A 20,294-nucleotide genomic window follows, 5' to 3' on the forward strand; every position below is an offset into this window, starting at 1 on the left:
CAGAACTTGGCAGCCAGATCCTCTCTCAACATCCAATTATGCACTCACATCACACCACCCCTGAAGGAGCGCCACTGACTCCCCATACACAAATGAGCATGACTCAAACTCCTCACCCACACTTTCAAGCCACCACATAAATCTGAATTGAAGCTGAAGACCCTGCTTTTCTAATAGTTCCACTAGGCTCCAGGTCTGGCCAGACTCACACCTGCTTAGTGCCAGGATATAATCTCCGGTACTAGCACACTCTACAAATCTGCAAAACATGACATAACATCAGTAAAATGTTGTTTGTTCAAACTTAGTGTCTGTAAATGATACTGACTTCCACGCCATGATTTAGTAATATATTTGTGACAGTATGCTCCTAAATGCAACATTTGTTACATACTACATCCTTACTGTTCTCCTACTGATGGGCATGGCTCATTTGCAACAATTGTTTTTTGTGTGATGCTTGGATTTTTCAGGATCCATATGTGGTCAGTGATGTAACACCACCAGTCTGAAAATTGTTCCAGCACCACGGCCTACTAGGGTAATTGTACCATTTATAGCACAGGGAGCATGTTGTTAGCACTGTCTGTTTCCCTCAACAACAGGCATCAGACTCTGAGCAGCAGAATATACTGATGTCTGATGCACCTGTGGGGACACTGTGAAAGCTACATTGCAAATACATTGAATGGCTCAGCAGTGTGCACACTTACTTTTGCAAATGCAGAGTCTGCCATTTGGTCCTGGCTGCCTGCCACCAGTAGAGGTCAAAGTAAAGGATATGCCCATGAAGACAATACAGTCATAGTAATCCCTGCATTCAGCCTGAGGAGTGGAAGGCAGATTATAGCAGTTAGTAAAATAATATAGACTTACTTGGGACAGGGTGTTGGAACTGAGAAAAAAACTTGAGCATTGTTAGTTTCATTATATCCTTATTTAAAAAAATGTACTTGTAACTTTACACAACTTCTTGGGGTTGCTAATTCACAATTCCTCCTCATTAAAACCATAAATATGAATAGTTATTGTTCGGATACCTGCAGAAACTGTACAGAATCTCAAAAACAAAGATGTTCTCCCTAGAGCAAGATACATAGAGAGAGAAAACTTGAGTAACTGTTGTACACAGTACTGTAGTAGAGGTGAGCAAGTAAAAAACAAATGAACAGGGCGAGCCAAGTTAAGGGTTTGTGTCAGCTGTAAGAGCCCTGTCTTGGCTCTAAGAGCCCAGGCGCGGAATGAGTCATGCGAACATTTGGTATGCAATTTGTGCAACAAATATTATACAAAAATATGATAATGTGTCTTCAAAATTCAAAACCGTACATGTCTTTGACAAGTGTTTCATCTAAGTACAGTGAGAGGTGTAAAGTGATAGTTTTAAAACATTAACTTCAAAAAATTCATGCCTCCACCCCCACTCCAACAACAATACCATTTGTGAACTAAGATGTAATTCAGTTTTCAAGTGCACCCTATATGTGTGCTATACTCTTATTTTACGCAGAGCAACATAATATAGTTTGCTAAGTCAAACATAAGATAGATCCTGTACAGCACACATCCTCACATATATAAATTGTTTCTAATATGCAATAATGGAAAAAAATAGGCGGCATGATTAAATAAAAATATTGCCTAGGATCACACAATTTGGTCAAATGGCCAAGCTGGGAATGAACCCAGGTTTCCTGGATTCACATTGTGTTATTAATCCACTCAATTAGTGTTCCTCTATTGATCCTGTTTGACAGCAACACTGAATTCTTTGCCTTTATTTTTTTGGTACCTGACATGAGACATGGTTAGCAGGTAGAAGCCACAAAAAAGATCAGCTTATTTTCGGCTTGGGCGTTCAAGAGGACCTTGAGCTGAGTATCTAGCATCCAGCACAAGCTTTCACAAGCTCACTCACCTCTATAATTTATTCTGGGTATTCTGTGTCTGAAACAAGCTTAGATGCGTCTACCAGTGTGATACCTGTAGCGTACATGAGGATATCTTAGAATGAACTGCTGATGACCATCTTGTACTTGTGCTGCATCCTCTGGGCGGAACTTACATTACTGCCAAATGCTGCCCAATGAGTATGTGTTTACACACAGGCTTGGACTGCTGCTGTAAATGCTGTCCATGTTCTATGCATGTGAGGGAAGCTTGCATTGTTTCTGACCAGATCAATATGTGTTCTACGGGAATGAGAAAAGGATGTATCCTGCATTGTGCTGTACCTGTTTTCTGAGTGGAAATCCTGTTGTGCGTTGTGTGTGAGTCAAGCTGGCACTAATACACCCCCGTGCTGTTCCTTACACTAGCACTAAATGTGAGATGCTGCTTGTTCGTTCTGACTGAGGGTGGCGTTAAATGATGCTGCCTCGTACCACACTTGTTCCTTGTCTTTGAAGGAAGCTTGCAGTCTTTGCAGTATTACACTTGTTCCAGGGTAGGGGAGGTGATTCATGCGCGCATTGAAAGCCAGATGGAAGCTGTGTACGTCGTGTGCGCTTGTGCGCGTAATAGCAAGCTGGTGGCCGGCAAGGTAGCCCTTTTAAAGTAGCTACTAAATGTCTCGCCAGTGCAACACATGCAAATGTCTCGCCAGTGCACACATCCTAAAAACCTCAATTCACCAGAAAGAAGGTAGCAGGTCTAAAAATCAGACATGCCGAGGATCTTGAGGACACAACTCAAGAACGGAGAATGGGCTCAGACAATGTTGGACAGCGCAGCAGAAGTCACAATAGCTCGCCAGAACCTGAAGGGTCTTCTGGAGACAGTGGACTTGAATGAAGACATTCAAGTTGAAACTGCAGATGCCAGGGTTAATTTTCCACATAGGTTATATCAAATAACACTCCGGATGGAGGGAGACATACCCAAAAAAGTGAAAGCACTCTTTTGGGAGCGATTCTCTAAGGGTTATGATATTCTTCTAGCTGAACAAGACTGGCTACCAGAATTTGTCAGGGATTGCCCACATGGCAAATACATCATTATACCAGCCTTCTCTAACCATATTCCAATACATTTAAAATATACATATGCCAGGAAATGGGCAGCCGCCCAAGCACCTGCATTATACTGAAATCATGTAGTATGGAATGAGGATTCTCCTCACCATAAAATCCACTTAAAAAATCAACCAACTGCACAAAGGCAGTACCCAGTTAAGCAAGTAGCTAAAAAACAGGTCAGGGAGATCTTAGATCAACTTTAATACCAGGGGGTGATTGAAACATGCACCTTATCAATGTACAATCCTTTGTTTCCTGTCTCCAAACCAGACAATACATATCGTCTGGTGTTGGATTACAGACATCTAAACTCTTGTTGCACAACATTTTCAGTGCAAAATGCACACAGTACGGCATTAATGAATAACATTGTGCGTAAAAAATATAAAACCACATTAGATATTTCCAACGGTTTCTTTTGTCAAAACATTGCACCAGAAAGTAGGTATTTGACCGCTTTCTCAATAATGGGGACACAGCGTCACTTCTGTCGTCGCCCTCAAGGATTCAAGAATAGTCCTGGGTTATTCTCAGCAAGGGTAACAGAGTTACTACAAACTTATGATGACGAGGCATTGTCATATGTCGATGACATCTATCTGATAGACGATGACTTGGACAGGCACATGAACAGGGTGAAAACCATTATACTGGGCTTCGCCTTTGAGGGGTATAAATTTAATTTAAGAAATCAAGAATTGCCCATCTCAACGTCCTTTTTCTAGGATACGAATTATCAAGTGAAGGCAAAATCCTGGCAACCAACTTTTTATGAAAGTGTGCGCTGCTCCAACTTCCAAAAACGCTGAAAAACTTACAGTTGATTCTAGGTTTCCTAAATTTCGGAAGAACTTACATTCTGAATTACGCAGAAAGGGTTTAACCTCTCTACGAATTAATCAAACCTGATTTTAAAACAGTAAATTGGACATAAAAACACACAGAAATGTTGCGTTCACTCCAAACAAACATGTTAGCAACAAAACATTTGCAAACACGTGTAAATGTCAGCAACTTAGTGATCCGAATCATTCGGGGTCAATGCGGATTCACCTACTTAACTTTTAACGAAGGTGTAAAAGTACAAATAGCTTAAAATCACATTTGTACACACAAGCAGAAATGAAATTTACATCAACAGAAAAAATTCTGAAAGTTGTTCAAACCGCTGTAGCAAAAGAGAGAGCCCCAGCACAGGGAAAACGCATTATGGTCGTGACACCTGTACCTGCCTTACAGGCAGTGACAAAAGTGAGCATTCCAAATGCTAAAGATTTACATCCGAGATGGGAACAATGGGTCAATTCTCTTGCTGGAACTGATGTTGAACATGTTTTTGATCCCTATTTGAAAACACAAGCATTCCTTCAATACAAACAAGTATGTTCTCTGCCTACTGAAATTCTACCTCTAGAACAGCATGAATGTATAATTTATACTGACGGATCAGCACAACCCGCTACGGGGGGTAAACAAGCTTATAGTGCTGCATGCGCGATCGTTAAAGGTCATATGCGCGATGGCAAATCACGACCTATGGTCACAAAAACGCAATCTCTCGGAGATTGTACAGCTCAGCGAGCTGAACTACCAGCATTCAAAATGGCATTTGAAAATACAGATCCCAAATTCCCCACACTAATAGTGTGTGATTCTTTCTACTGTGTCCAATCCTACAATGAATATTTACAGAATTAGCTTCAAAACGGTTTCAAAGTTGCAAAAGGTGTCACTATCAAGCATAAAATGCTTTGGGAACAAGTAGTTCCGTTACGAGAAGGACTACAAAACACTCACGTGATACATACGCTGAGTCATCAATGTGATGGCGTTCATGTTGAAGGGAATTCATTGGCTGATGAAGCCGCGAAGGCAGCTGTGCAAACGGCTTCCGTAGCTGCAATCACTTGTTCAAAAATGAAAATAGAGAGCGAAATAATGCTAGCTGTCAATGCTACAAGCAAAGGCAGTGTTACCTAAAGGGCTTCCACGCAAATATTCATATATAATTGATGCAAACAGATTCTTTTTTGCTCGAATCCCTGGAGTGGGGGATAGAGTAAATCCAAACAGGAAGCGTAGAGTAGCTTTGATATTCGAAGCACATTTGGGAGAGGGTCTGATACATCAAGGGATCTCTAAAATGATATTAACTGTAAAAGAGATGTACTGGTGGTCAGGAATGAATGCTCACATTCATATGTTTGTCATTGACTGCATAGATTGCAATAGAGATCGCAGCACAGAACGCCGCCAGATACCTGACTATAGCATAGCCAGCCCAGTGCAGACACCATTGTTAGACATCATTAGCCTATCTACACGCAGACATCCCTGTGGACAAATGCAATCCCATAAAAACTAATACTAGGTTCATTTGGATGTGGCTTCAGCGCTCGGCTGAAGCTCGAACTGTTATAAAAGATTTGCGAGTCTTTATCTTCACATACGCAATAGGCACGCTACATTCTGACCAGGGTCCTGCGTTTAGCTCTCGTGCTTACAAAGAAGCAATGGCCAGTTTGGGCGTTGCATTGCAGTATTCTAGTCCATTCCATCCTGAGGGAAATGCGGTTGTGGAGAGAAAAAACTGTGCAGAACTTAGGGAATTCTTACTAGGACCAAGAAAACCGCGTCAAAAACATTTTATATATGCCGGTCTATATGCTACATATAATGAAATATGGAAGATTACTTATTCAGAGACTGCAGAATAAATAAGAGAAAACCGCGTCAAAAATGTTTTATATATGCCGGTATCTATGCTGCTTATAATAAAGCATGGAAGATTACGCAAGCAGAGACTGCAGAAAGAATACGAGAAATTGATCTTATTCATTTAGAGAAAACTCTCTCTGTGTTATTTATGTATGTACTTTTACATATGTCATAGCAACAGACAATGCTATTACAGTATTAATTTATATTACTGTTTACGCTGTACGCATTATACTTTGCATTCTGTCTAACGATTGTAGCAGTTCATATATCTTGCATGAGAAATAAGACTGTTCAATAAACCCTCTTATTGAAATGCCCCTCTCACTATTTCTGTGCAACTCTGTTGAAACGAAGCATGCACGATCGACTGAGTGAACTAGTTATCTATTGTTTGCAAGACTCTGAAGATATTGTTCCGATTCTAGGAGAAACAAAGTTGTCATGTTTATGCGGTTGTCAGAGACTAATCACTTCTTGTTTATTCGAGAAAGTTTCTAGTGACCTCCGAGGTAGCTGGCACACACACAATTAAGTTAAATATACTCGATAGAGACATACTGATCTCAGTCCTATGTCAAATCTATAGTGTATGTTATTCCAATGCGCAGAGCCTAGTAGGGATATAGGAACTTCACTACACCTTAAGCGACGCCGCTGCCTGCACCAGAATTGAAGGCACTGCTCTTGAAGTGCATGACCTACTGCCCTAACTTGCACTGCAGCCCTAGTGTTGTCGACTTCAGCAACCTTATCGACTCTGATGTCATCATCAAGGCCTCTGTCTACATCTGAGCCAAGGTCACCACTCAAGGAATGCACGAGGCACTGCTCTGACTCACAACGCAGCTCGACCTCTCCTACACCAGCACATTGCACTGATGCCTGTCAACTCCAGGGTCTCCATTGCATTATCTTGGAGCAGATAACCGATGTGGGTGATTGCCGAACTCATGGACACAGCATCATCATAGAGAACGGACACCTCGCTGCCAAGACCGGCTGCCATCCCATGCACAGCAAGGACTCGATGCCTTGCCTTGCTGATTATGTGGCAGTAAGGAACCGATGCCACCATGGCCGATCGATGCCTCACCTACGTGACACAATGTGACATCTTTTGACTTTATCATTTTGTAATGTACTGATACTTGGGGTTCTGTGCGACTCCGTGGCCGGCCCACGCACTTCACAGTCGGTGCCAGACTGTGGATTCATACCTGTCACTACATTGAGATAGCCTCGATTGGAGCTATTGTCTTCTTATAGCTATATTTTTTTACAGTAAATCATCCCAAGAGTCATATCCTGTGTTGTGTATGTTGGGTGTTTGTCGTTTTGTTCTTGTTTGATTAGGATAAAGAGTGGTTATTTTTCTAAACTGGTGTGGTATCCTTTTGTAGTGTTGTCACTGTGTTACTATGTGTGTTTTGTACAAATGATTTACACATTGCCATTGTGATAAGCCTGAGTATCATGCCAAGCTACCAAGGGGCTGAGCAAGGGATATCTTGGATTTGTAATTCCCTTACCCGGACTGGAATAATGGTCCCTACTTGGCAGGGTACAAACCACTGCCAACTACAGACCCCCATAACTAACACCCTGCAGTACCATACTTGTTCCATGTCTGTGAAGGGGGCTTGCACTGGGGTCCTACAGTACCACACTTGTTCCATGTGTTTGAGCAAATGATCTTAATGATCTTGACCAGTGCTGTGGGACCTAAGTAGCCCGTGTGCTTCTGCTCCCTGTGTTCTATTTCTGTGTGTTTTAGGTCTAACTAAAGGACTCTTTTGGCTGGCTCACCAGCCTCATGGGATCTCAAAATAATACACAATCTTGCTTAGAGAAAATGGGATTCAGGTAAGCCCACTCCATTTATTCATCAGAAAGACAGCACCTAATTTGAGCCTGTTGTTGCCCGAGGAGGCCACCATCACTCCTTTTTGAGTACCAGTGCTTATTTCTCCTCATCAGCCATTTCCCAAGACCAAGAAAGGAACATACACACAAAGAGGAACTGGGAAGAAAGAAAAAAACTGAAAACCATCGCAAATGGAGAAAGCAGGAATCTGCAAAAGTGATATAACAGGGCATGGAGTGTTTGTGAATTGATTTAAGAAGTATGATGTGAATTCCTGACTCCTCATCTTTGTAATTCTGTGTGCTTATGTCATCCATGGGCTTCTGAGCAGACTTTGGGTACCAGTACTATTTGTTTTATAAATTAAACACTACAGAAAGAGTGCCATTCACATATTAGTTCCGTCCTTTGAGGTTCTGTAAATTACGAATTCGTTCGTGCTCAGCCTCCATTTTGTAGTCGCCGCCATTTTTGTTGCCCTCACTCAGGCAGCGCCGCGAACGCGATGTTTTTGTCGTTTCTGCATTTACGTGTCAGGTGGCTTCTTTGCCTGTGTTTACTAACAAGTGTCAGGGTCTGGCCGAGTACACTAATTCCTGTCTGAGCTGATTAATCCCCGTCCGGACTATTTGTTGGTTCACACCATTCTTTCCTCCAAGTTATTTTACCTGCTGTCTTTCACAACATGTCTCATGCATTCTCCTGTTTCACGACTGTCCTTCCACAACATGCAGCTGTGTTTTCTCTGCTTGTAAATCGAATTGTGTGGATTCACTTGTAATTTACTCAAGGGGTCGAGTGACAAACATAACCGAGAAACTTGAGTTGCTTTAGACTTAAAGCATTGTTTATAACGTTTCCCCATGTCTCATGCTCTTGTGTGATTACATTTTGCATTGTATTGTACCGTATATAAACCTGTGCGCCACAGAGTTAAGTGGCAGTCTCTTTTGAACCTCATTTTACTGACGACTTCTAAGACCACTGTACTAGCTGCAGCTAATAAATACTGTCTTCTACGACAGACGAAGAGTCCGTGTCTCTGTTTCTGACAAGGCAGGTGAATCCAGGGGATTTCAGGCGTACCCTGTGCCGCCGAGCCTTAAGGCTACGGTTCTCCACCTTAGGAACAGCATACATCCAATTGGGGATGGGATCAACTGTCTTCAGCCATTGGCATTGTTGCCAATGTTTGCCTCTGCCCAGTGCACAACCGCTGGCCTATATGATGTCAGGTAGTCTGAGTAACATTAGTTTGCCTGCTTGCCTTCTGTTACTCAGTGTTCAGCAAAGTCCTGCCTCTGGAGATATTTTCTTCAGGTTATCCCTCAGCAGCTCATCTGCAAATGCAGAACCGTTCTGACTATTTAAAATGTACCAACAGCTCTGCAGCCACTCCAACTAGAACCAAACTGTCTTATGCAGAATGCTAGGCATCACTGCTGCAAGCTTGAAAATAATGCCATCATATGTAAAAACTGTTCTGCATACTCTCATTGTTTACTGGCAAGTGTGACTGTTTTTTAATGTTGAGACTTCTCCCAGCAAAACTTCCCAAAATATAAACTCACACAGTCTGGTCCATGTGTTGTTTATAGGAGATTAGATACCCTTAGTGGCTATTCAGGTTTCAGTGTAGCCCACTTCAAGAGCTTTAAATGATACTAGTGGACTGATGCACCAGATTCTCAAGCTGTGTATTTTATGCAAATATTTGTTCAAACACTGCTCCTTCCAAGTGAGCGGTGTACCTGTGTGTGAGCAGTGTGCTTGTGTGGGCACAGGATAGCCACCTTGTTTTTTGATTGCATTTTGAGGGATATGACTGTGAGGATGCAGAATTTATATTATTGTATTTTGTGATAGCATGGTGAGTGGTTTACAGGTTGGAAGTTGTTCCTGAGTGAGTGCAAAGTGCCTGTGTGAGTGCAGCGTGAGGGATGTGCCAATGGGAGAGCAGCAGTGTTAATGTGGGGTCCCTGAATGGTATGTTTTTGTGTGCATGTACTTTAAAAGGGTGAAACCTATTTATTTTTTAAGAGAGGGGTAAATTCTTTATTGTATAGTTAATAAAAACTGTTACAATGTTCTAAGTATTAAAATACTTTTCTTTACATACTATTATACATTAAATACGATTTAAAACCACATTTGTTAAAATGTACAAAAAATGTTATGAAGCTGTGTTGAACTTGGTGGGTTATGAATTTGGTCTTATTGTCCTTTACATGAGTTCTCGATGTTAATTAATTGTTTGAGAAATAAATTATAAATCAACCAGAATAGATCACGAGATCAAAGTTCTGACTGGAGTTATCTTTTCATTACATTTTCAAAATTGGTTACATATTTAATTATTAGACTGATGAATTGTGGGTCGACTGAATCCAACACGTTTAATATTTCTGAGCGGCATGTGCGAATACCTTTTTCGTTAAACTTTCTCCTGAGTAGACTTCGGCGATCACACTCCAACACCGGACAGATACAAATCAGATGTATGAAATCTTGAACTGCTGCGCCACATAGGTTACAATCCTCCAATCAGGTTGGTCAGCGTTTGTTGGCAGTTTTCCCATGCGTAAATTCAAATACTTACGTTTTAGGTGGGGAGGAAAAGCGAGGCCTAGATAGGCAGCTGACACCGGCCTTTTGTAGGATTGTAAGATCATCCATGCGTGTGCACGTCGTCTTAAAGTTGTTTTGTCTTCGATCAATGAGTGCAAGTTAGCTGCTTTTTTCACGATCTGCTTCATTGCTGATACTGGTAATTTCCTTTGCCAGACATCTGTCATCTCAGTGCTTATCAGAGAGGCATTCAGGTACTTCGCATAAGTAAGATTTAGGGTTGCTTTGCAAGGCGGCCCAGATAGCAGAGTTAATTTCTACATCGCTGCTGAGGCAGATGTTATACCAAAATGTAATTGACTCGTATCTTTTGTGCAATATTTGGGACTGCAATCCAAACTCGAGACGTACCTGTGCTGGTCAAGCATCGCACGGTAAACAAAATACTCGTTTGTATACTCTTGTTTGAATTGTATCTAATAGCGGTGCACTTCTTCCATTATGTACCACACTGCCATAATCTATCATTGGAAGTAGCTTAGCTTTGATAACTGTGAGAAGGGGGGTGAACAAGGGACCTTTTAGCCGTTTGGATAATCTGCAGAATGCCTGCAATAAGGCAGTTCCCTTCTTTTCAATAATGTCAAAATGCGTGGAGAATGTGAACCGTCTATCCAGATATATCCCCAAATATTTGTAGCTGCCCACCACTTCCAGGTTTATGTTGTTGATTGTAAATTTCGGCTGTTTGGAGCGACGATGCGTTACGATCATGACCTTTGTTTTTTTACTATTTATTTCCATCAGATTTTTTTTTGAGAATTCAGCCAACTCGTGGATTAGACGTTGCAGTCCTATTCTTTTTTTACTAAGAAGGACAACGTCGTCTGCATAAGATAGGTACGTAAGGGGCAATGTCCCTAGCCGTGTCGGATGTGCATTGACCCCATCTAGCCTTGGTGACAGATCGGCCATAAATAGTTTGAACAGATGGGGCCCAAGACGCAGCCTTGTTTTAATCCTTCACTGGTTGCAATCTTCCTTGTTAGCCTTTGGCCGTCATCGATCTTAACCTGCATCCAAGTGTTGGTGTAAAGGTCCATGATTGGGTTTAAGATCGTATACGGCAGGCCCTGTTGCTTTAATTTAGCCCATAGTGTTTGTCAGCTAACACGATCAAAGGCCGCCTTGAAGTCCACAAAACATAGATGAAGTGCTTGTCGGTCTCGTATGCTTTTTTCTGCTATCAGGCTTATTGTTATGACATTTGCAATTGTGCCTGTACCCCGCCGAAACCCTGACTGATTTGCGGGGATTTTTTTATTATCATCGGACCATTTTACAAGGTCGGTTAAAATCAACGAAGCCTAATATTTGGCCTCCGCATCCATCAGCGTGATCAGGCGATAATTTGCTGGATCCGTACAATCCCCGCCCTTATATATTGGGTTGATAATCGCGCCTCTCCAGCTTTCCGGGATGCAACTGGTGATATTGATCGTCAGAAACAGATTATTGAGTTTACAGGCCCAATAATGAGGATCTTGCTTGTAAATTGCCTGGGGGACACCGTTCGGTCCAGGTGAGCTATCTAGCCTACTTTTCCTTATAATTCATAGAATTTCTACTTCAGTATGAGCTCCAATGTTTTGAGCTGAATCTTCACTTTTCTGTTCCAGATTGTTTATGGAGTCGGAAGCAGTTAAGGGCTGAAACTCTACGTTTTTACTTTCGTACTCTGCGGTTACAGCTAATGGCAGCTGTTCCATTTTGTTTATCGCAAATGTGTCGATTAGATGCTGGAACCATGCCATCTCCGAGATGCAGGTCATACTTATGGTATTTGTGGTTCTATTCTTTGAGTTTACCTGCGACCAAAATGCTCTGGAGTCAGATTTTTTTGCATTATAAACTATTTTTGTCCAAAAGTTGGTGTCCTCATTTTTTTTATAATTCCAAATTTGTTTCTTATATTGTTTCTTTAAGGAACGTATATCCTGCCATACTTTCGATTGAGAATTATGACTTTGAGCTCTCCTCAGAGACTGTCTCAAGCGCCTTCTCAAGGCTCGAGATATCTGAATAAGATGGCTGTTGTTGTTTCCATTGTACGTCATTTTAGTGGAGACTCCTACCTTTGGTAGCTTTTTTAGGAAGGTAGTCCATGTTTCGACGGTCATTTGATTTTCTGGGGCGAGGGTTAGCATTAGGTTTTTAGCATTTTGAGCTATATGTGGTAGTGTGGCAGATGTCCACCTTAGACGTTTCAGATTTATTGTAGAAGTTACCCCTACTATTTATTGGCGCTTCTTGATGTTTTAGAGGGGTTATTTTTAGCTCAATATGCTGGACCTAGTGATCGCTATCGGGTGAGCATTTGATTTGAAACTTTTTAGTTAACCCTAGAAGGGGAAGAGTGACTGTAGTATAATCCAAGATTGAGCTTGAACTGGGACCAATATAAGTGCAATTGGCGGGTCTATCCTGTTTTATCTCCCGTTAGTGTGCGCATACCTAGCTGTTCAAGGTCCCATATTAGTTGCCGGCCCTCTTTATCCTTTCGTTATGCAACCGGGATCACCTGCATTTCTACTGCCCAGATTTCGTTTGCTGTGATGATATTTTCTTCCTCTTCATGGGGGTGTAGTAAATTAGCATTGAAATCTCCTGTAAGAATTATCTCCCAGGTTGGCTGTTCTAGGCGAAATTCCGCTATAACATCACTGACTTTTTTGAAGAGCTCTTTTTTTATCTTAGTTTTTGGGTGTGCGTATATGTTAATAAGTATAATGGTGCCTACGCCAGCGGATAGTCCCATTTCCAATTTTATTACTTGCATGGCTGGAGTAGTTGATGTTAGCTGAGAAGACTTCATTTTTAGTGCTGTAGAAAGGCCCCCGCTTGGCGCGTCCATATTGCTGAGTTCGTATTGCACTATTGGCTTTGATAATGTTTCTTAGGGTTATGACGTGACTCGCAGAAATACAGCGCAGGGAGCGTGTGTCTGAGAAGGGTTGTGAGATGTGATATGGCAAATGCAGACTCTCTCGAAGGAGGTAGAAGAGTGGCTGTGGTCCCTTGCAGAGTGAGATGTCACCATGGTGAGGGGGCCCAGCTACTTTGCTTACACTGGAGCCCATAGAAAGCTAGTTCTGGCAATTCCCTTAACCTTTCATGGGCACCATTTACCATAAGCCCAAAGATTATCTGTGAAAGGTTTCACACTTCCGGTCCACTCATCACATTCTGCAAGTGGGGCTCCATTATCTTGCATTCCAAAACTGACTAAACATATTAGCGGCACGCACAAGCAATGCAGCACGTGCACAGCAAGGCCACATGAATATTAAAATGCACGATTGAATGAAGTTCATAACGTTCTATTATATATCATCCTTCCCAATTGTTACTTGCAACCTAGTATACTATGGACATTCAAGAAGTACTATTGTACTATGTTGCATCACTCCGTTTTACAGTAGTTCTGTCCTGGATAATGCCGTGTGAACTCCACTGTGCCCGCTGAGCAGAGCTCCCTGCTCTCGAGACACCATTCACCAGCAGCCACCTGCCAAGCAAAGCAGCTTTCTGGACATTGCTGCATTTTTCCTCAGACGGAGCGGTGGTATAGTGCCCACCGCTAAAAACAGAAGGCACGCCTCGCCTCGGCGCTAGGAGCCGTGCACCAGCCCCTCCCGCCTCGGCTGCCACTTAAACTGGTAGTAATAACAAACCCCCGAGGACATCAATAGAGTCACTGTGTTGAATAATCACAGCGCCCGGGCAGGAGGCTTGCAGCAGGCGCAGCGGCGGCTCCGTCGCCCGTGACATCACCGGTGGAGCACCGACCGCTCTCCCAGCTCCCGTCTCCAGGCTGTCCGCTCTCTCCGCGGCTCATCCGCGTCTAAGACCCCGGCACACAGGAAGCTGCCTGCCTGCCTGCAAGGGGAGACGCTGGGAACGGGGAGAAACTCGAAGCCGCGCAGCACGGAGAGCAGGCGCGCTGCACCATGGATTTCATCTCTGCGTTTTACTTGCTGTCTTTTCTCCCGGCTCTGGCTCTCGGCGCTAGGTAAGTGAGAAGGACGATTTTATTCCAAGACCCAGCTTAAGGACCCCTTTCTGGCTGCATAACTGCTCGTTTTCCATTGCTACTGTGCGCAGAAAAGGATAATGTTTTCTTTCGCGGGGGCAAGTTCAGCGCGTGGGGCTGGTGCGCAGATGGTGGGTACCGAGATCCCACCTGCACGGACACGCTGGTGTATCAGCCAGCCCCTTCCCTGGCAGGTGTAGGGCTTCCGTGACCTTTTAAATAGTTATGTGGCTGTAATTTGGCAATCAGCCAACATCACAAAAACAAGTGAATGCCGCGACCCGTCACAGGCGCTAATTAATCCTGTGACTTTGGAAACAGCCTGGGAAGCCGGCGTTCCCTCTCCTTGCCAGGCACAGCTTTCCCAGAATGGAACTCTATTAGGAATAACTATTTCAGAAAGCTGCTAGCATCAAATAACTATTTTTCTTAGTGTGTGACGTCTTTTCGAAATGTATATTCATTCATTGTAGAAGTAATATTTTTTGCAGTTTCCTAATATTAACTCTGGTTTGCTATCAAGTATCCCTGACATATAGTTATAAAAACATATCCAACCTGCAAATACTGCGTTGCGTTGCCTGCCTTTTTTGGATTGGGGTACCAGATTTGCAGGGGTTATGGCGAACAGTGTGTGCATGTGCTGAAGTGACAGATTGGGGCACTCTGGGTATGAGAAAACTTAATCGTGGTGACTTACGAGGCACGGTCCGCGCTGCTGCTGGTACTAAAAGACACAGCTGGCGTGTTTGTCAGACAGCTTCGTCATGTTACTGTGCAGGCATGGCGATTCATTCATGCCCTCAAACTAAGTAGCCATTTTGGTCAAACATATAGCCAAGGGCATTGGCATTGCCCGTGGGGTGGCTTGTGGGAGCTTGTGTTTTCTGAGCACCGCAGCAGCAGTCTAAGCGCTCCCAGTTGTACACTGTCTCTTACACTCCGAGACTAACCTCCCAAGAGGGACACTGTTTGGGAAGAACAGCGAAGCCCCTCGGGTTCTGGTATGATTGACAGGCTCGCCGGCCGCTGCAGATGCAGCAGTGACAGGGGGAAGGCACCGGCTTTGCTGTTCCACTTACACCAGTGTTCGTTTATTGTTAATAAGTACTGGTTAGCATCTGAACTGTTAAAGATCCAGTTTCACCTGATTTCATTAAGTATAGATCTATTTAGAAGCCACCATTTAAATGCTGATGTCACAATGTTGCGAATTATGTCATTTTTTATTCTTGTTTTTATTTGCGAACGGAGCCAGCCATGCATATATATGAGTAGTGCAGGCTGAGTGGCAAGCAGTCATGGGGGTTTACATTCTATTCACAAAACCTAAACAGAACCCTGTTTAATATGTTGTGATTTTGTTTTTTTGTCTTTGAATCAAATTTTAAATCAATGAAACACGAAGCACTATTCAAGGGTCTCCCAGGTAGAAGAACATATAAGCTTGGAATTGTGGCTCAAGTATTCGTCTGCCTGACACAAACTTTGCAAAGTTTTGACAGCTGTTCGGGATGCCTGCGCTTCTGAGTAATGTTTAAAGAGCAGTATTTAGTCCATTATGACATAACTATTGGTTGCCGACAAGGTGAGGCATGGTGTGCACAGTTGTTACCTTGCGAACACACGGCTAGAATATGGCCCCTTTTTGACGTTACTCAGCAGTATTGGATGCAGGAAATGCTGAATCATTCTCTGCTCTCTGTAGCAACATCAAGGTGGCGATTACAAGTCACACAGAGCAATATGAACTTCTGAGAAATAGATTCACTCACCCTGAAGTAATATTTCTGTTAACTGAAACGGCGCCACATTGCAGGAAAGCGACCTGCCACTGGTACAGTAGAGGTTTCATTAAAGTAACTTTTGCATTACGTTTTCCAACCACATTTTCTGGGGGTTTAATCGAGACGTTTTGGTTAAAATGAAGACAAAACACATCTACAATATGTAATCACAACCGTGCTTTATTTTTATGGAGTATTTTCATTTGAAGAAATTACAGAATTGAAAATGATAGAATTTCAAACAGTGCCTAATTATCAAAATGTTGGTTTCTCTTTTGCACAGAATTGGTAATATTTCAACCCACAATCTGTTGTAAATGTGTTACTGGTTTGCAATTTGAGTGGTGTTTCTGGTTGCCATATGTTAATTGGGTGGTTGATAGTGCAGAACTGTGGCTATTAAAAAAGATTTATTCGTTTAGCTATTACCGGTCAGTGGTCATTAATATTTGAGGAAAGTCCAGTACAGTAAATGTCATTTTACCAATAGCGCGAAGAGTTGATGTTGGTGAAACAAGATAACTTTCTTTTAACGGTACAATACCAGTGGTGCCAGAATGAGTCATGGGCTTGTATTGTCAAATCAGAAGATCTGAGCAATCCTGAAACTTTTTTTCCGAAAAGCTTAGTCATATAAAAGTAACATTTCACAACATCGATGAAATAAATTCTGCAAGGATCATAACCTGAATGTGTGGATGAATGCATTACTACTTCTATTTGTCGTGTTATGCGTAACGCAGTTATTGTAACTCTTACGTCCCTCTTCAGACATGTGATATGGACACAAGGCATGTTTGCTGCTGTAGAGGTATCTATTGAACTTGCTGTGCTCGTTTTCAGGCTGAGTTGCCTCAGAGAGATGTGTCCTCGGTAATAGGCTGCTGAAAGTTTTCTCTTACACTCAGCTGCCTTTCGATGATAATTCACTATCACGAGTACCAGATTTGACCAAGGTCTACTTCCTATGGGACTTTTAAAGCAAAAGTGGCAGTGTTCTCACTGGACCGATGATTCTGCATTTGAGAAACCATGCATGTATGTATATGTGCTTGAACACTCAAATGCTGTATCAAAATGGAACGCTTGTGGCTATAGTGCACTCTAAGGGAAACATTTACCATTCAAAGTACAAGGTGTTTGGAGTCATGGATATCAATGGAACACACAGTATAATAGACTTCACAGAAATATAGTCTATAAGAATGGAAGAGGGTAGGTGCCAGCAGACCCCGCTTCCACCACAACACAGTAGGATGGCGACCAGTGGGAATCGGGGTACAAATGTAGGCTGTTCATTGCCTCAGTTCATGATTTCTTCATGATTAGGCTTTCAACCTGTACCCATTGGGGTTTGAGTCCTGGGACGAGTGATACAAACAAACTAAAAATCAATAAATTCAATATATGGTCTTAGGGTAGAGCATCTCACAGTCCTCGTGACTTGCAAAACTTTCAACACTTCTGGAAATATTCTGCATAGGTAAATTTCTCTCAATCCAAAATTCACAATAATATAATTCCTTACAGAGCTCTTATCACAGCCAAGACAAACGTCCAATAGAAAAGTAGTTTACCTGAAGAAGATTGATAACATTATCAATAGGTTTTAAAACCAAGATTATTCCAAAACTATGATTCAATTAGGTAGAACGAAGGTGATTCACTGCCCATCAAGTAATTACACCATAGCAGAAATAGCAAAGAAAACGTTACCTGCAATAATTTCTGGTTTGCTGTGTCTTTCGCTAATCAAGCAAAACATGATGACATTGAGCTTATAAAATGCTTTGCTACCCAGAAATGACCTGATAATACAGACTTAAACTATCAAATTAAGCATCAAGTAAAAGCGTGTTCAAAGCTCTATAGAAAGTCAGGAATAAGTCAATGTAGGGTGGGCAGAGGATGCCTCCGGACGGCTCCCAGATATCACATGAAACTGGCACCTTGCAGAGGGGATGTTGGAGCATGCCTATACCTGCATAGCATGAGCTTCTATAGATACATGTTCATAAGTGGGCTCGTCGACGTACTGCCTGATGGATAATACAAACTGTCTTAAAAGAAATGTTATTCAATTCCAATGGCTTATGAAGTTTGACCATGCCACAACTAACTAAATCAAATGAAATGCCTGAGCCCACAAAACATATGGTGCTACCACAATACAGTCATGACAAAATGGAACTTGAATAACGAGCCATTCATCCTCAGGATGAACCTTTCCTCTAGGACTTAATTAAAAGAACACAACTTTCAGTGACTTTGTTAAATCGAGAAGCCAGTGTCATCACTGTAGTCACAGGGAGGGGAAGAGGGACTAGCTCAATTGTCCACCAGCCCTAGGTCGAAATCTAGTGGAACCCACCCTTCATCAGGACCTCAGTTTTATCTTAGAATTATTTGTTGGAGGTATTGTGCTATTTTAATGCTACCAGTAAATCGAGAAACCAATTGGGTGATTGTCTATGGATAGATATGGTAAGATATTACCTACCATTAAAGTTGTATGAATTATACTTGTTTTTTAAAACAAGATAAAGTGGTACTAGTTTACTAGCACCTCATCCAGAAAGATGTAATAACTGTAGTGTTTACAATGATTATGATCTGCAATCATGTGATGTATGTTATAGTTTAGTAAATTTTCCAATCTCACTCATGTGCTGGTCATTACTTATGACAAGTGTAATATATGTATTACTATTAGAAAATGCCATCAATTATCACAACATTAAAGGGTTGTTTTAACTCAAACGACTTGTTATGTTGCTAGACTTTGGGAAAAAAACTCTATTAAGCGTTTCAGAATTGAAAACATGTATATATACCTATGCCATATATTAAACAATCCTAGATGAGGTAGAAAGGAAATTGGTCTTATGTCAGTTGGAGTCAGGAATTATTGAGAAGTTAAATCGTAAGACATTATTGTTTGAATTGCTGAGAATACATATTTAGGCTTAGGGTCCAAACTGGCAGGCAATTTTTCTTCTGTCTGTTTTCCTCTCTTTTGATATTTCCTTTCAAATCTATTACAATTAAAATTATATTTTACTTTAGACTGGTCTGGTAGAGAGTACCTATTTATGCAAATTAAATGCTCCAAGTTGTGTGTATGATTTATGCTATCATCCTTTTCATGAAATTTATTTTACGGCATTACTTTTTCTGCTCATGCTTCGTTATTGAATTATATTGAGGACCTTATTTTTGAGCCCTTGCGTCACTTTTACGCAGACGGTGCAGCACTTTTTGTGACACACCAGCAGTGTAAAAAAATTTGCCATGTTGCGTCATATTTCCAAAGTGACGCGTCTAGACAAATGCGCCACTTTGTAAACCGTTGCTCCACAATATACCTGCGCCAGGTATAATGTATGCAGGGGGGGGCGTTACAGCTCAAGAAAGAATCATTAAGTGACGCAGTGAAATTTATGAGATTTCACTGCGCCACTTCTAGGACGCAAATGCGTCAATATCTTACGCCTGCCTCATGGCAGGTGTAAGACTGACACAGGCACATTTAACATGGGACTTGCCCATGTGCAATGACCCATTGCTGGAGTTGCATCACTTTTGTGACACACTCAAACAATGTGTCATTTTGGCACCTACAGATATGTCAGAAATATTCAGGTATCTCTAACTTCGTGCGGGATGATGCGTACTACACTGAGCCCCCGGCTATCAGACTGATGACATCATCGTTCATCACTTTGGAAACAAATAAAAAAAATACACTATGAGCACTCACTGGACTCTCAGTATCCCTGAAAAATATAGAGGAATGCATCAGTCATCAATTCATCATCGTAACTTTGTGTATATTTCATCTCCACTAACATTTATACCTACAAATTTATCTTATGGCCCTTGAAGCCACATGTTTTTGTGAGACACGCGTTGAACACCTTTAAAAATATTTTGTGTTTTTGCAAATAAAAACTACTTGAAACTAATACACATTGATCGCGTTGATACTACTTTTGTACCCTAAAAGACCTCACAAAGAGTCCGAGTTTTTACATGGTTTTCAGCACTCTACAATGCCTCACCGCAAATGTAACTAGAATGGAATCCGTTCTAGTGTTCATTAAATACCCAATACCTCTGTGTGTGTGTGTATTTGATTGTATAGGCTCACTTCCCTGCAGCCACTAAAATCATAGCACTACTATTGTCACCATCCATTACCAGCCAAATGCCTACGCATGGCTTGCAGTCATGCACAATGGAGT

The 20,294-nt window shown here is 41.9% G+C and overlaps 1 protein-coding gene across 3 annotated transcripts in view; it reads left to right on the forward strand.

Moving 5' to 3' along the window:
- The first annotated feature begins 13,919 nt into the window (after positions 1 to 13,919).
- Positions 13,920 to 20,294, forward strand: part of LUZP2 (leucine zipper protein 2) — a 1,331,862-nt gene continuing 1,325,487 nt past the window's right edge. The window contains exon 1 of one of the 3 annotated variants that reach the window (XM_078684660.1): positions 13,920 to 14,242. In XM_078684660.1, the coding sequence (XP_078540786.1) occupies positions 14,181 to 14,242 (62 nt within the window). In that variant the 5' untranslated portion in view covers positions 13,920 to 14,180. The remainder of the gene's footprint in view (positions 14,243 to 20,294) is intronic. The other 2 variants (XM_078684657.1, XM_078684658.1) reach the window with 2 other exon arrangements.

This window comes from Lissotriton helveticus, chromosome 3_2, assembly GCF_964261635.1.
Source record: "Lissotriton helveticus chromosome 3_2, aLisHel1.1, whole genome shotgun sequence".
NCBI lineage: Eukaryota > Metazoa > Chordata > Amphibia > Caudata > Salamandridae > Lissotriton > Lissotriton helveticus.